Source organism: Pogoniulus pusillus, chromosome 2 (assembly GCF_015220805.1).
Source record: "Pogoniulus pusillus isolate bPogPus1 chromosome 2, bPogPus1.pri, whole genome shotgun sequence".
NCBI classification, from domain to species: Eukaryota; Metazoa; Chordata; class Aves; order Piciformes; family Lybiidae; genus Pogoniulus; species Pogoniulus pusillus.
In genome coordinates this window covers 34113448-34126148 of record NC_087265.1, presented here as the reverse complement: position 1 = coordinate 34126148, position 12701 = coordinate 34113448, and the positions used below count along the sequence as shown (strand labels likewise).

The 12701-nt window shown below is 53.5% G+C and overlaps 1 protein-coding gene across 1 annotated transcript in view; it reads right to left on the bottom strand.

The window, feature by feature from the left end:
- COL18A1 (collagen type XVIII alpha 1 chain) overlaps positions 1–12701 on the bottom strand; it is a 42247-nt gene that overhangs the window by 16510 nt on the left and 13036 nt on the right. The window contains exons 3-4 of the mRNA XM_064166047.1: positions 11432–11554; positions 1345–3102 (exon numbers count right to left, since the gene is read on the bottom strand). Coding sequence (XP_064022117.1) covers positions 1345–3102; positions 11432–11554 — 1881 coding nt within the window. The remainder of the gene's footprint in view (positions 1–1344; positions 3103–11431; positions 11555–12701) is intronic.

The following is a 12701-nucleotide window of genomic DNA, read 5'->3' as shown; positions in this document are numbered from 1 at the left end:
AAACCAACAGCAGCCACCACAGAGCACAGGGAACCAAAGGTTTCAGGTTTCTAGATGGATGCTGTTGAAGGGATGCCTCTGGCTGCAGCAATCCAGCCTTTTTTTTTCCCTGTTGCCATTATAAAGGCTCCAAGGATGCTCCAAGCTACATTCCTGCTCTGCTATCACCTTCCTGGCTAGGCAAACCAGGGCTGCCAGCATGGCCCCCTGCATCCCATCCCAGCTGGGATGCAGGGAATCCCTGCCACACAGGAACATCTCAAGTCACTCCCTGGGGTGCACCACAGCACCAACGTCCTCCATCCGTTCCTGAGGCTGCCCATTTAGGAGCACATGCCTCCCTCCAAGCATCCCCATGATTCCATTTCCCCCCTTCCCATGGTCAGCCCATGAACAGAGCTGCTTTGATGCCAAGCGGGGCATGTGTGTGACCCTTGTCTGCCAGCCCCCTGCTGAATCACCCCTCTGACGGCAGTGAGTGTCTCGCCGTTCCTGGTCGGCAGCCCCAGGCCATCACTTGAGGGTGCAAGGGGCCAGCACAGGAACACAGCCTCATTCAGAGGGCTCGGCAAGGGCAGCAGCGAGCTCCCACTCCCCCTTTCCTCTCAAACTGTGCTCTTGCTCATACACCCCAATGAGCATTTCTCTCAGAGCCAGTTTCCCCTCTGCTCTCTTCCTTTCCTGCTTCTGGTGAAGAAGCATGTTTCAGTCCCCACCTCACACACAGAAAGGTCACAGCTACCTAACGATGAAGCTGGAGAAGTAACCTCTCCCACCTGCCAAGCACAGGGGGATCAAACATTAGCCGTTGGGTAAATCATTAATCCCAATGCAAAGAGCCTCTGGGAGAGGAGAGTGTGTGGATGCAGCCAAGGGTCACCTTGAAGCCTCCTTACTGCCACGTCCCCAGTTACTTCTAGGGTTTTGTGGTTGCAGGGTCCTGGTCCTTTCTCTGTCTCTGCTGGGAGCTGCCAGCTCCGCAAGCATCCCGCTCCCAGCACAGATACCCCAGAGCCCTTTGCCGTGCACTGTTGCACCTGCAAACCATCCTGAATGCCAGCACGAAGTGCTTGGTGAGCATCTCTTGTCCTGGTCGCCAGTAATTTTTTGTCTTTTAAGCTGGCTGCTGTGTTTCACCAGAGAGGAAACTGCCTGAGCACAGGATGGTGATGCTCAGCCTTGTGAAGAAGCCTTGCAGAAGAGGTCAAGGCTGGACAGAAAGCAATACTGGACTAAGCAGCATCCGACAGGGACAAGGGAGAATCATTCTTCTGCACCTAAAAATGTGGGGAGGGGTGGAGAGGTAAGACACACAAACACGTGGACACTACCCAGCCACATTACCTGCAGAAGCATTAATAAAGACACAAGAATACCCATCGTCCTCCTTGGGGAGAGCATCACAAGGCAGAGGCAGCTGCCCACCAGCCAAGTGCATCCAACACAGGTCTCTGACAGCCTCACAGAAGCCTTGACATGGTGGGGGGGTTATGGGGATCGAGGCACTACACCCAGGGAGCAGGAGCAAGCAGAGAAACCACTCCACGAAGCGATGGCACCGCGATTCAAGCAGCCCCTCCCACTCATGCAAAGCTGCCTGAATTTCCACCTCGCTGCTGTGGTGGAGGTAATTTGGTAATCTGAAATGGTTGGTGCCCAGCACGCTGCAGAAGGGCAGGCGGGTCAAGATGGGAAGGCAACGTCCGGCTGCTGGCAACAGTCCAGGATAGGATGGGAGCCCTGTGCCACCACTACCGTAGAGTCGCGCAGCAGCGGTTAGTAAATCAAACTTGAGAGGACTGGAGTTATCAGCAAGAGGAGGATCCACACCATTATCTGCCCTCCTGTTGGGCAAAGGAGGGCTCCGACTGCCATTTGTGCCAGCCACCACCAGCCCTGGGTGGCTGGTGCCATGCCACAGCTTTGGTAGGGTGGGAAACGCTCCACGGCCATGTTGGGGCAGTTGTGCTGTGGGGTCCCAGGGTGGCACAGCCTGCTCACGGGAACTGCCACCTGGTGAGAAAAGAAAAGGGGCACTACCTGGCCGGGGACCCGTTGGTCTCTGCAAGGACACCTGTGTCCCCATTGCCACAGGGGTCCCCGTCCCCAGCAGCTGCAGGTCCTCGGTGTTCTTCATCCCCAGGAACGGTGGGTCCTTAGTGGCCCCTGTTCCCAGGAGTTGCAGGTTCTCTGTGACCCCTGTTCCCAGGAGCTGTGGGTCCTCAGTGGTCCTCGACCTCAGGAACTGTGGATCCTTGGTAGCTTCTGTCCCAAGGAGCTGCAGGTCCTCAGTGGTCCCTGACCTTAAGAGCTGTGGGTCCTTTGTGGCTCCTGTCCCCAGGAGCTGCAGGTCCTCAGCGGTCCCTGACCCCAGGAGCTGCAGGTCCTCAGTGGTCCCTGACCTTAAGAGCTGTGGGTCCTTTGTGGCTCCTGTACCCAGGAGCTGCAGGTCCTCAGCGGTCCCTGACCCCAGGAGCTGCAGGTCCTCAGTGGTCCTTGACTCTAGGAGTTGTGAGTCCTCAGTAGTCCTTGACCCCAGGAGCTGAGGGTCCTTGGTGGTCACTGTCCCCAGGAGATGTGGGTTCTTGGTGGAGCTGCTGGCTGCATCCTGGCCAGCAGCAGGTGACATGCTGTGGGGAGGAGTGATGCTTGGCCATGACATGCTCTCCACCAGCCCCATGGCATTCCCGTCCAACTGCTTGGCATTTTCAGTTGTGGTTTCCTTGCTTGCAGGTGCTGCTGTACCAGTATCTGGCTCCTGGTACTGTGGGGTGGTGACTTCTCTCACCATTTGGCCACCCACCATTCCTGGGGGCACACTGTGGGTGGGAGCTGCTGCAGAGGTAAGGGATTCCATCACTGTGGTTCTCTCACCGGGTGCTGCTGGGCTTTCCGTGGTCTTCGTGCTGCCCCAGATCCAGTCCAGGAGCTGTGTTTCAGAAGAGGAGAAGCAGCAAGCCAGAAGGAGCAGAAAGCCAAAGCGAGGTGGGGCCATCAGGAAGGGAAAACGAGCCCCGTTGCTTCGGAGAGCGCAATGGAGAGGCCAGACGAAGGAAAGCAGGGAAGAGGCAGGAGTTTTGCCCCAGTCAGACTCCGGGAGCACTCACGTTGCTCTCTCCTCCCAGGCTGGAGCACACGACCCTTCAAACGGGAGCGGAGTGGGAGGAGTGGCCCTGCCAAACCCTCCTCTCCTGAGCGCCAGCCTCCCTTGCACCCGGCACAGCCCCCCGGGGACCGGTCGCCCGGCTGCGACCCACCTGAGCCCCCCAAAACCTCCGGGAGCCCAGCCAGCCTTCAGATGCACCCTGCTCCCCCTTCCAGCTGCTGCTGACAGCAGTTTAACTGCTTCCTGCCCAGAAAATCCTGAGTCCTCTCTCCCTGCTCAGTGTCTCTGGTTAAAGTGCCACTGTCGAGAGCCAGCGGTGGCAGGGGTCACACATGGACAGGGTCCGTATGGATGTTCACTTTAAATATAGGGCACCCCACATCGCAGGTCTCGGGGAAAGGTTACAACCTCAGAGCAAGGCAGTAAGAGGAGATGAAACAAATCCCTGAAAACATTTCCAGCATCTGGAAACACGAGTCCCCAGAGTCAAGTGCTTTTAAACCACTTTCACAGCTCAGTTACAGGGCCAGGACCCCCCAGGTGCTGTCCCAGGATGGTGAGGGGAGTGCTCGCAATTCTCTCCGCCACGAGCATCACCCATCAGCAGTGTCTCGAAACCAGGAGCTCTGAGCAATTGCAGCCTTAAAGCTCTGGAGGAAAATTTCCCCTGGGCAACTGGCACTCTCCCACACCCCAAAAAGTTCACTTAGCCTTTGCCTGAGCTTAAAATAATCCCCCAAATTCATCTACCTGGCCCATTTTCCTACATCAGCACTGCCCTGCTCTGGAAGTGATGACCCTTGTTCCTGGGGACCAGCCAGTCCTGGTCCCTTGCAGCGATGGTGCAGAGCCAGGGCCTGCACCACTATGCTGATCTTGCTGTGACACTGGGCAGGTTACTTTCGACGTTCAAAAAGTGCCCCTGAGAAAGGGCATTGATGGAGAGGTGGCAATTTTGGCTCTCCCTCACTGGGGCCCTGAGGGACCAGGAAAGCCATGTCCTGTTGTAGCACAGCCTGGCAGAAAGGGATACAACTCTCCTGATGCCTGCGTTAAAACAGACTCAGGAAAAGCACTGAAACGAATGCTCAGATGTTTGCTTTACTGTACTGAACATTTCCCACACTGCTTTTTAAGTGAAACAAGTGAGTTTTCCCCTTAAAATGCTGGCTGGCATGGCAAAGCTGCTGCTGCTCATAGGCTGCCCCATGACTGATGTTGTTAGGGGCGCATGTTACGGAACAGCCCACGACTAATCAAACGTGGGACATGTTTTTGTCCATATGTCAGAGTTTCCATACAGCACCCTGAAGCTCATGAATCTGATGAACCATCAGCCTCAGGAAAGGAGGAGCCGACCTGCCAATCTGCCCCAGCATGTTTGGACAGGACCCCACTGCGCCCAGCTCCGCTCCCCTAGGGCAAGGGTGCAGCGTCCTGGCAGGGTGTAGAACTCCTCATGTACTTAGCAGGTTCAAGAGGGATGCCAGTGACTGCTTCTCTCCCACTGGTAGGGAGGACAGATGGAAAAGCTCAGTATTCCCACAGCCAAACTGTGAGGAGATAAGTGGGGGAGGGATGACAGCCTGTAGCAGGGATACAATCCAAGCCCCTTGGAGCCATGCAGCACACCCAGGGCAGCTCCTGAAGGCAGGGAGGTGCATCACGAGGAGCCTCAATGAGTTGCCTTATCTCAGCCGGGAAGGTTTTGGCGGCGGCACCATGCTGGGGTGCCCCAAGCGTGTGCAGACATGATGCCCAGCTGGAAAAAATCCCATTTCTCCCTTCTGCTGGAATTAGGCAGCTTAAAGCAAAGTAGCAATCTTGTGGGACCTTCTCACATGCAGGTATGGCACTGCCAACCCTCGTTAAGGCAATGATCTTCATTTCACTGCACAACTCCATGCTGGCAGCCAAGGCTCAGGCACCCCCCAGGTTACAGCATCCGTGTCCCACAGCTGCACTGCTGACCCCCTCCTGGCAGCTGGATTCTGAAAATAAGGGCATGAAGGATGGTCTGGTGGCAGACGTGGCACTAGTGCATCCCAACCCAATGTGCCCAGCTCTGCCACTACCCAAGCAGGCAGACAGGGGTGCAGAATGTACCAGCCAGTGAAATATTTTGGAGAAGCATATCCCCAAAGAGAAGCCACAGAAGCTGGCTTGCTGGCAGAGTAGGGGAAACCCCTTGTTTTAGCCTCCTCTAGGCGAAAGGCTCCCAAAGAGCACTCTGCGTGCTCCAGGAGATCCTGCAGGAAGCTCACTGTGACCTTGCACTTCCTTAAAAGCCAAATTGGACCCTGGTCCCAATTCCCTCCTGGACAGACTGACTCTGTCTTCACACGACCATCCAGTACTGGCTGCTGCAGCCTGGCCTCCATGGAAAAGGGAGGTGAGGCCACTTCGATCACTGTGGGCTCAGTCCTCTCCCAAAAGAAAAGGGAAGGAGGGAATGGGGGAGGAGGAAAACAAGAAGGGAAGAAAAGACTGAGAAAAAGAGAGATGGGGCGAAAAGGGTAGGAGAGGGAAGGGAGAAGGAAGCAAAGAGAAAGGAAAAGGGAAGATAAAAAAGCACTGCCTGTCACGCATGTTTCAGCCCTGCAGCATGCCATCGGTAGTTAAAGAATAACGATTCTACTCTTTGGGGCCGAAACGGGGCTGAGCAAGCGGATTTCAAGTGACTCGGCCGTGTGTCGCCCTGCTGGGGAATGCAGCGGTGGCCAGGGACGGCAACTCCAGCGGCTTTCCAGTCCCCAACCCGTGTCCCGAGTTCCTGCAGGGACCACTCCGGATTGCTCTCCCCATAGCTTTTTGGGAGGCGACCGGGATCCTGCCCCGGCCCAGCTCACAAAACTCCTCCTCAACTGGCCAAGGCTGCGCGCTTCAGAAAGAGATGGACAGGCGGACAGGAGGATGGACAGACGGGTGGACAAAAAGGCAGATGAACAGCAGAGGGAGCCTCAGACTGAGCAAAGCTCAAAGGCATCCTCAAGAGAACCACTGCATTGCGCCCCATTAGGGGTGACCACCCATCCTCAATACATTGGGGACCTCTTATCACCGAGGAGTCACCAAGGCCCGGGCAGGGACAGACAGCAGCAGCAGGTTTTGCAGGGTGCAGCTGGACAGGATGAAAGCAGGGCTTTGTGGCCCGTGGCTTCCTTCCTCCTGCTCACATCTCAGGAAGGTCTCTGCAATCTGGTGGGATATTCTGGGTCTGAGATGTTCTGAGTGAGAAGCTTTAAGCTCAACAAGATGAAGCACAGCTGCAGAAAGGGCTTTAATGCTGACAGCAGATCCCACTGCCTGAGCCAAGGAGAGAAATACTCCCCCCTGGGCACTGCCTGCTCAGCCATGGAAGGTGCCAGGTAGGGATGGAGGTCATAGCACCCACATGGCACTACTGCCAGGAAGCCTCCCTTAGCAATCAAGGGCCTTAATTAACATATTTGCTCATTAATGGGCTAATTTAATCCATTTTGTTTGCCGAGTACAGCCCTTGCTTCCCTCAGCCTGCAAGGAAGGCAGAATAGCTGCAAATTGCCTCTTGCTTTTGTATACCACTAAAAATGTCCCCAGCCCCATTACCCCACATCTAGAGGCATTCATTCTTCACCACCTTCTCTCAGCTCAGGCAGCTCTCTCTCAAGCCCAATATATGTTTTGAAGTGTGTTACATGGAAAATTCCAAATCACAACATTAGTGAAAATTGGTTTGATGTTGCAGCATAGTTTGTATGAATCTGCTGTAAGGAACCTCATTCCTGAATACCAGGACAGGCTCATAGGATCATTCAGGCTGGAAAGGACCTCAGGAGGCTTCTAGTTCAACCTCCTGCTCAAAGCAGGGTCACTCCTGAGCTCAGGCCAGATTGGTGAGGGCTTTATTCAGTTGAGTCCTGAAGACCTTGAAGACTGGAGACTGTGCAGTCCTCGACTGTTCTCACAGGGAAATAAGTTTTTCCTTGCATCCAGTCGGAACCACTTGTTATGATTTATGCCTGTTGCCTCTTGTTCTCTGCTGTGAAGAGCTTGACTCCATCTTCCTCCTAAACTCCCCATAGGTTCTGGGACCCTGTTGGTTCCCACTTCCCCTGAAGCTGTTTCTGCTTCAGGACGAACAAGCCCAGTTCCTGCATTGTATTCTCACTGGGCAAGTGCTTTGGTCTCCCGTAGGGTGCTCACGAAGGCATTCGCCTCCAAAGGGCACAAAATGACAGCAGAGTAAGTGCTTGTGACTGCTGCTGCTGCCCCATCTGTATGTCCCCTCTTCCATGGAGGCTGCTGGGGAAGGAACGAAGGCAACCTTGACACTGACACACCCAAAATGCTGGAGGTAGGAGCACTAATGGACTGAGCAGAAAAACTCAGTTACTGTCAGCAGCAGATGCTGACTATAAATCCTATCAATGTTTGGGATTTTAATCTGTTCTTCATCCAAAAGCCCAAACAACAGCTAAAAGGCTCCCGTCAAAATGCATGCTAAGGATATTGCCACATCCCAGGCTGCTGACCTCCCATGTGGAGATGGCCCCTGGGGAGAGACAGTAGGACCCAGCTCACAGCACTCAGCCAGAGAGAAGGGGAGGCAAGGGCTGGAGACGAAGGTGCACAGGGGCTGAGCCGGCATGAGTGATGACATCTATCACAGCCCCCAAAATGATGCAGGTGTCGGTTTGTAGGGATCTGCCTCCAGGCCAACGTTTCCTTCTGCCCCTGAGCTGCACAACACTACCAAGCCCCCAGGACCGCAGCATTCCTAAACATTTACTCATGGAGAGCCAGAAACATCCTCCCAGCGAATTCCTCGATAAGATAAACTGTGAAAATGTCACGACTGCCTTGAGAAGCCATCAAATAACCCCAAGGAGCAGGAAGAGTGGCCGTGACCAGACCCTTGACACTACCTGCATTCTCCTCCTGCTTCCAAACTGAGCAGAGACAGAGATACCCACTGTAGCAGGGCACCCATCCTGCGCATGGAAGGAACATTTTTGTCAGCCCTCATGGGAAATTAGGTGGGCAACAGCAGCAGGCAGGGCAGGCAAAGCACGAAGCACACAACCTTCCTTCCAAGAGTGGCTAAAAATACCTGTGGGGGTCGAGCCTTTAGGGAATGGTGTGTCAAGGGACAGGTCTCACCAAAGGTATATTGAGTTTGCCTTGGAACTTGTTATCCTCCAGCAAAGACTGTGAATCCCTATCTGGAGAAGTAACAGCCAAAAGATGCTGTTTCCCCTTTTTCCCATCCATATGGGCAGTACAAAGCAGCTATGGGCAGGACAAAGCAGCACCTGCTTTATCTGGCAACTGGAGCAGGGAATTTGGGCTGGGGAGACTATGGCCACCCCAGGGGGTGGATGGTGGAGAGGAGACGTCAATGTCTGATCACAGATGGGAGAAGGGAGGTCTTTAAAAGCACAAGAAAGTGTCCAAAATGCAAAGTGAGTTAGTGTGACCTGTAGATCATCAGTGGTGTCCGTCACCCTCATCCTACCTCCACAGTGGCCACCAGCTCTGCTTCCCATCACTTGCCTCCATCTGGAGCTGATCGACAGCCTGAAGATAAGATGAAGGGAGGCAAGGGAAAGAATGTGACCCCCTTACTCACCCTCTGCCACATCACTAAATTACCTTGTAGACTAATTGCTCCTTGGAGGGGGAAGAGTCTCCCCCTCCCTCTCACCCCCCAGCAAGGTCTTCACTCCGCCTGGGAGCCTCACTCCTGGGAAGCCCCGAATTTCAATTGCGTTCCTGGCATTCCTACCCCAGCACGCAGCTGGGGGAGGTGGGGGGGTGGGCTTTGGCAGCATCCACGACCACTGCCTGGGCAGACATGGGGGCTACCCTGGTTATCAGAAGCAGGGGGGGGATCAGTTCCCTTCTCTGCGAGGGACTGAGCAAGGTTGTGGCTAGCAAGCACATCCTTATCCCCAGACACTTATTTATCTAGAAATTCAGGGAGGCAAACACATCTGGCATCATGGACAGGTGTTGTGCCCTGGGACTGATGCTGTACATTAGGATGAGGTCAGAGGTGGATGAAGAGTTTATAAGCTGACTTGATGCCATCACAACCTGCTCATTGGCACAAAGCAATGCGGAGGAGGACAGGCTACCCAGGTAGCATCCCCAAAGGCTGAATAAGTCTTTCAGCATTAATGCAACAGAGAAGCCAAAGAAGCCCAAAGCATTAGGATATGACTCACACAAGCATATTCCCAGACATGGAGAGGACTGGACACCAAGAGGGACGGGGGAATGGTCCATGGAACTCCCTGCTCACCGCTTGACCATGTTCGTGTACCGCACCATGCTAGGGCATTAAGGCGCCAGTGTCAAGGAGCACTGCTGGAGGGTAACCCTGCACCAGCTTTGAAGGCTGCAGGGCAAAAGCTGGGAGTCACCCACTACCATTACCAGCTGTTTTCAGGACTTCCGTGCAGAAGAAAAGACCAGCAGAGATTTTTAAAGAGCCAAACATTCACCACACAAAACCCAGAAGAGCTGTCAAATGAAGCAGTACCTGAAGCTACGACGGAGCAGTACAGCATTCATCCCTGTACATCCAGTACAGCTTTCATCCTGCATCCACCACGAGCCAGGGCTGCTGGGTGCTAGCTGGTTCATGCTGCTGCAAGAGGCAACAGCCATAGCTTGTGGATGATTTGCAGAGCCTCTCCGCAGCTTTACAGCAGGAGAAACCACCCAGCAGGTCATTCACCTCATCCTCGGCACAGCTCACAGCAAATAAAATGTCTGGTTGCCACAGGGCCAGGTGACAAGAAACACTATTTTGTTAGAGAATGGAAAGGAAAAGAGGAACTGGGGAGGGGTTTTTGTTTTGGACTTCAGCTGCAACCTCCTGCTCATCCAGCCAGCCTCGATCTTGTCAGAGCTGCCCTCCTGCAGCGCAGGGGAGTTTGTTTAGCTTGGAGCCTCTCGAAGCCCCCAGCTGTGCTCGTAATAAGACTCCTTGTCCGCTCTGCGGTCCTTCCACCTCTCTGCACTCCTCAGACAATAGTTTGCCTGTGCTTCTGACTTTGGCATCGTTTCCCTGCTCTTTCCAAAGTTTACCCTGCACCAGGCAGCTAAGCCTGGCCATCCCGCTTTGGCATCCGACTTCACACCGAGACCTCGACACAGCTTTCAGGCCCCCGAGGCGGGGAGATACAAGCTGGTGAGATGTCCAGCAGGCCCTTTGCGGGTGGATGCTGAGGTCAAAGATATTTAATGACTTTATAAGCAGCCTGGATGAGAGGCCACTCAAACAGGGAAGTGTCACCCAGCCCTTGAACTTACTCAGCTGCACACATCCCAATGCTAAAGAAAAAACAAATCGGCTGCACGCTTTGAAATTAAGTTGAGCAATCGCAACTTGATGTCAGCCAAGGCTGAATTCCCCCACTCCCTACCAGGAGTCCATGCCTCCACTGTCACAGAAAGCAGCAAAATTCAGAGAAGCTTCCAGAAAGTTTAAGCACCACCTTGAGAAAGTCTAAGCACCACTTGAATCAAACTGGAGTCAAATAGGTCGATGTTGTCAGTGCCTACATTGCTGCCTCATGCAAGTGGGAAGAAGGTATCTCAGTTTCTTTCAGTGCCAGGGAAAGCAAACAGGATCTGGAGGAGGCCAGAAAAGACATCATCCCTCTCCAACCCACAACCAAACATGCTAGTCCTCAGCACAAGGAGATGGAGATTAAAAGTCAATTTTTCTCCTTTTCAACAAACCACTTGGTTTTAACGCAAAACGTGACCTCAACAAATAACTTAATGCCCTGGAATTCACTATCTCTAATGCGACAATGTCAAGAACAAGGATGAATGAGATTGGGTTCCTGCTTGCATACAAAAAAGAACTGAGAAGCAGATTTTCCACCTCCCGAACCATGATGCCACGGCACCATTTCTGGCACTGGCATCTCGAAGCAAAGCCAGCCAGCCTGGGGGCACGGTGCGGCTGGCTGAGGACAGTCATGCAGCACAACGCCACGGACATGGGTCCCTGCAAGCCGTTTTCCGGGACAATAAGGGTTAAAAAACCCAACCCCAAACCACACAAAAAACCCAGCAGGCATGCCTGAAGAGGAGGATTAGAGAGAATAGGGCCATTTCTCAGCAAAGACTATGGCAACGTAAATAGAAAAGTAACATTACGATCAAGAAAGGGGGCCCTTTCCCTTTGCTTCTGCCCTACAATGCCACTATTGTTTTGCTGACAACTGGTAATTGTCCCAAGCTGCATACACTGGTATTCCCACCCTTTAACCGGGAGGGATTTTGCAGCCGCCGACCCTCTGACACCAGCAAAAATTCACATACCACTGGGTTCAAAGGGGGGGCGGCCTGGAAAGGCTGGGCGAGCCATACTGGGGGCTGGGGGCGAGCCATACTGGGGGCGAGCCATACTGGATACGTCATTTGGGGACTTCCTTTTAGTCTTCCCTGTGAAAAAAAGAAGCCATTTGGGATGGGTTTGCTCCCAGCGACCATGACTGGGGTTCAAGGTGCCCTGAACAGCAGTGGGTCTTTACCCTCATCCCAAATGAGGGGTACCAATTACTGCCCTAGAAGAAAAGTTATTCAGGTCCCAAATGCCTCAGTCTGTGGTGCATCCTTCCTCAGCCTGGCAGCAAAGAGGGAACTAGAGGAGGGGGAGGAGGGGCAGAGGGAAATCCCATGGATGCATGGTTTTCCTTCCCTCCTCAAAAGTTCAGGCATTCCTACACCACTGGAATGCGCTCCTTGCAGGCACCTGCTGCCCCCCGCTGCCCATGGGCTGTGATGGGGATGAGCTGCACCCACCACTTCTCCTTTATGGCATGAGGAGGTCATGGTCCCAAGGCTCCCAGACCACTAGGAATCAGCAGCATCTCTGATAAGGTGATAGAGGATACTGGAAACTGCATCAAGATGGAATAAAGCATTCCAAGGTAGATTTTTTTTTTGCCAGAAAGACTGGAAAAAGAAAGAAAAAAGAGCATTTTTTCCCCTGCTATGGACTACAGGCAGCATAGCCAAGAACAGAATGAGACAGAGGACCCATGCAGTCACCAAAGGGCCCGGCTATAAGCACGATAACCAGCTGCATTGGGACTGTTTTTATTATCTTTTCCTTCTGCGTTTTAATTACATGATCACAGGAGTTTCTTCCTAAGAGGACAGCTGAAAACCAGTTTTTCCTGCAACAAGGCCAATTCCACAAATGCTAGCAATGACCCGTAAAGATAAAACAAGCCCCATAAATCCATACAGCAACATCTTTCCATCCTTGCAGTGTCATCGGCCTGTTTTGCTGGGGTGGGTTTTTATTTGTTGTTGTTTTAAGCACCCGAGAGAACAGAAATCACTCCTAAAACCCCACTTAACCCATCCCAGTCGCAGAAAAAAAACCCAACACACAGGCAGGAGGAGCTACACTCCGGGACTCCAGGCAAGCTTCAGCGTGCCCCCACAGCACTCAGCCAGGATATGAGGAGAATGAACCCCCCTTCTCCTAACCCTGGAGCCCCGCCAGCTCCTTGCCTAATTAAAGCGTGTGGCCGCTTGCAGGGCAGAAAGCCGGCAGCTGGAGCATGGAGGCTCCAGCACC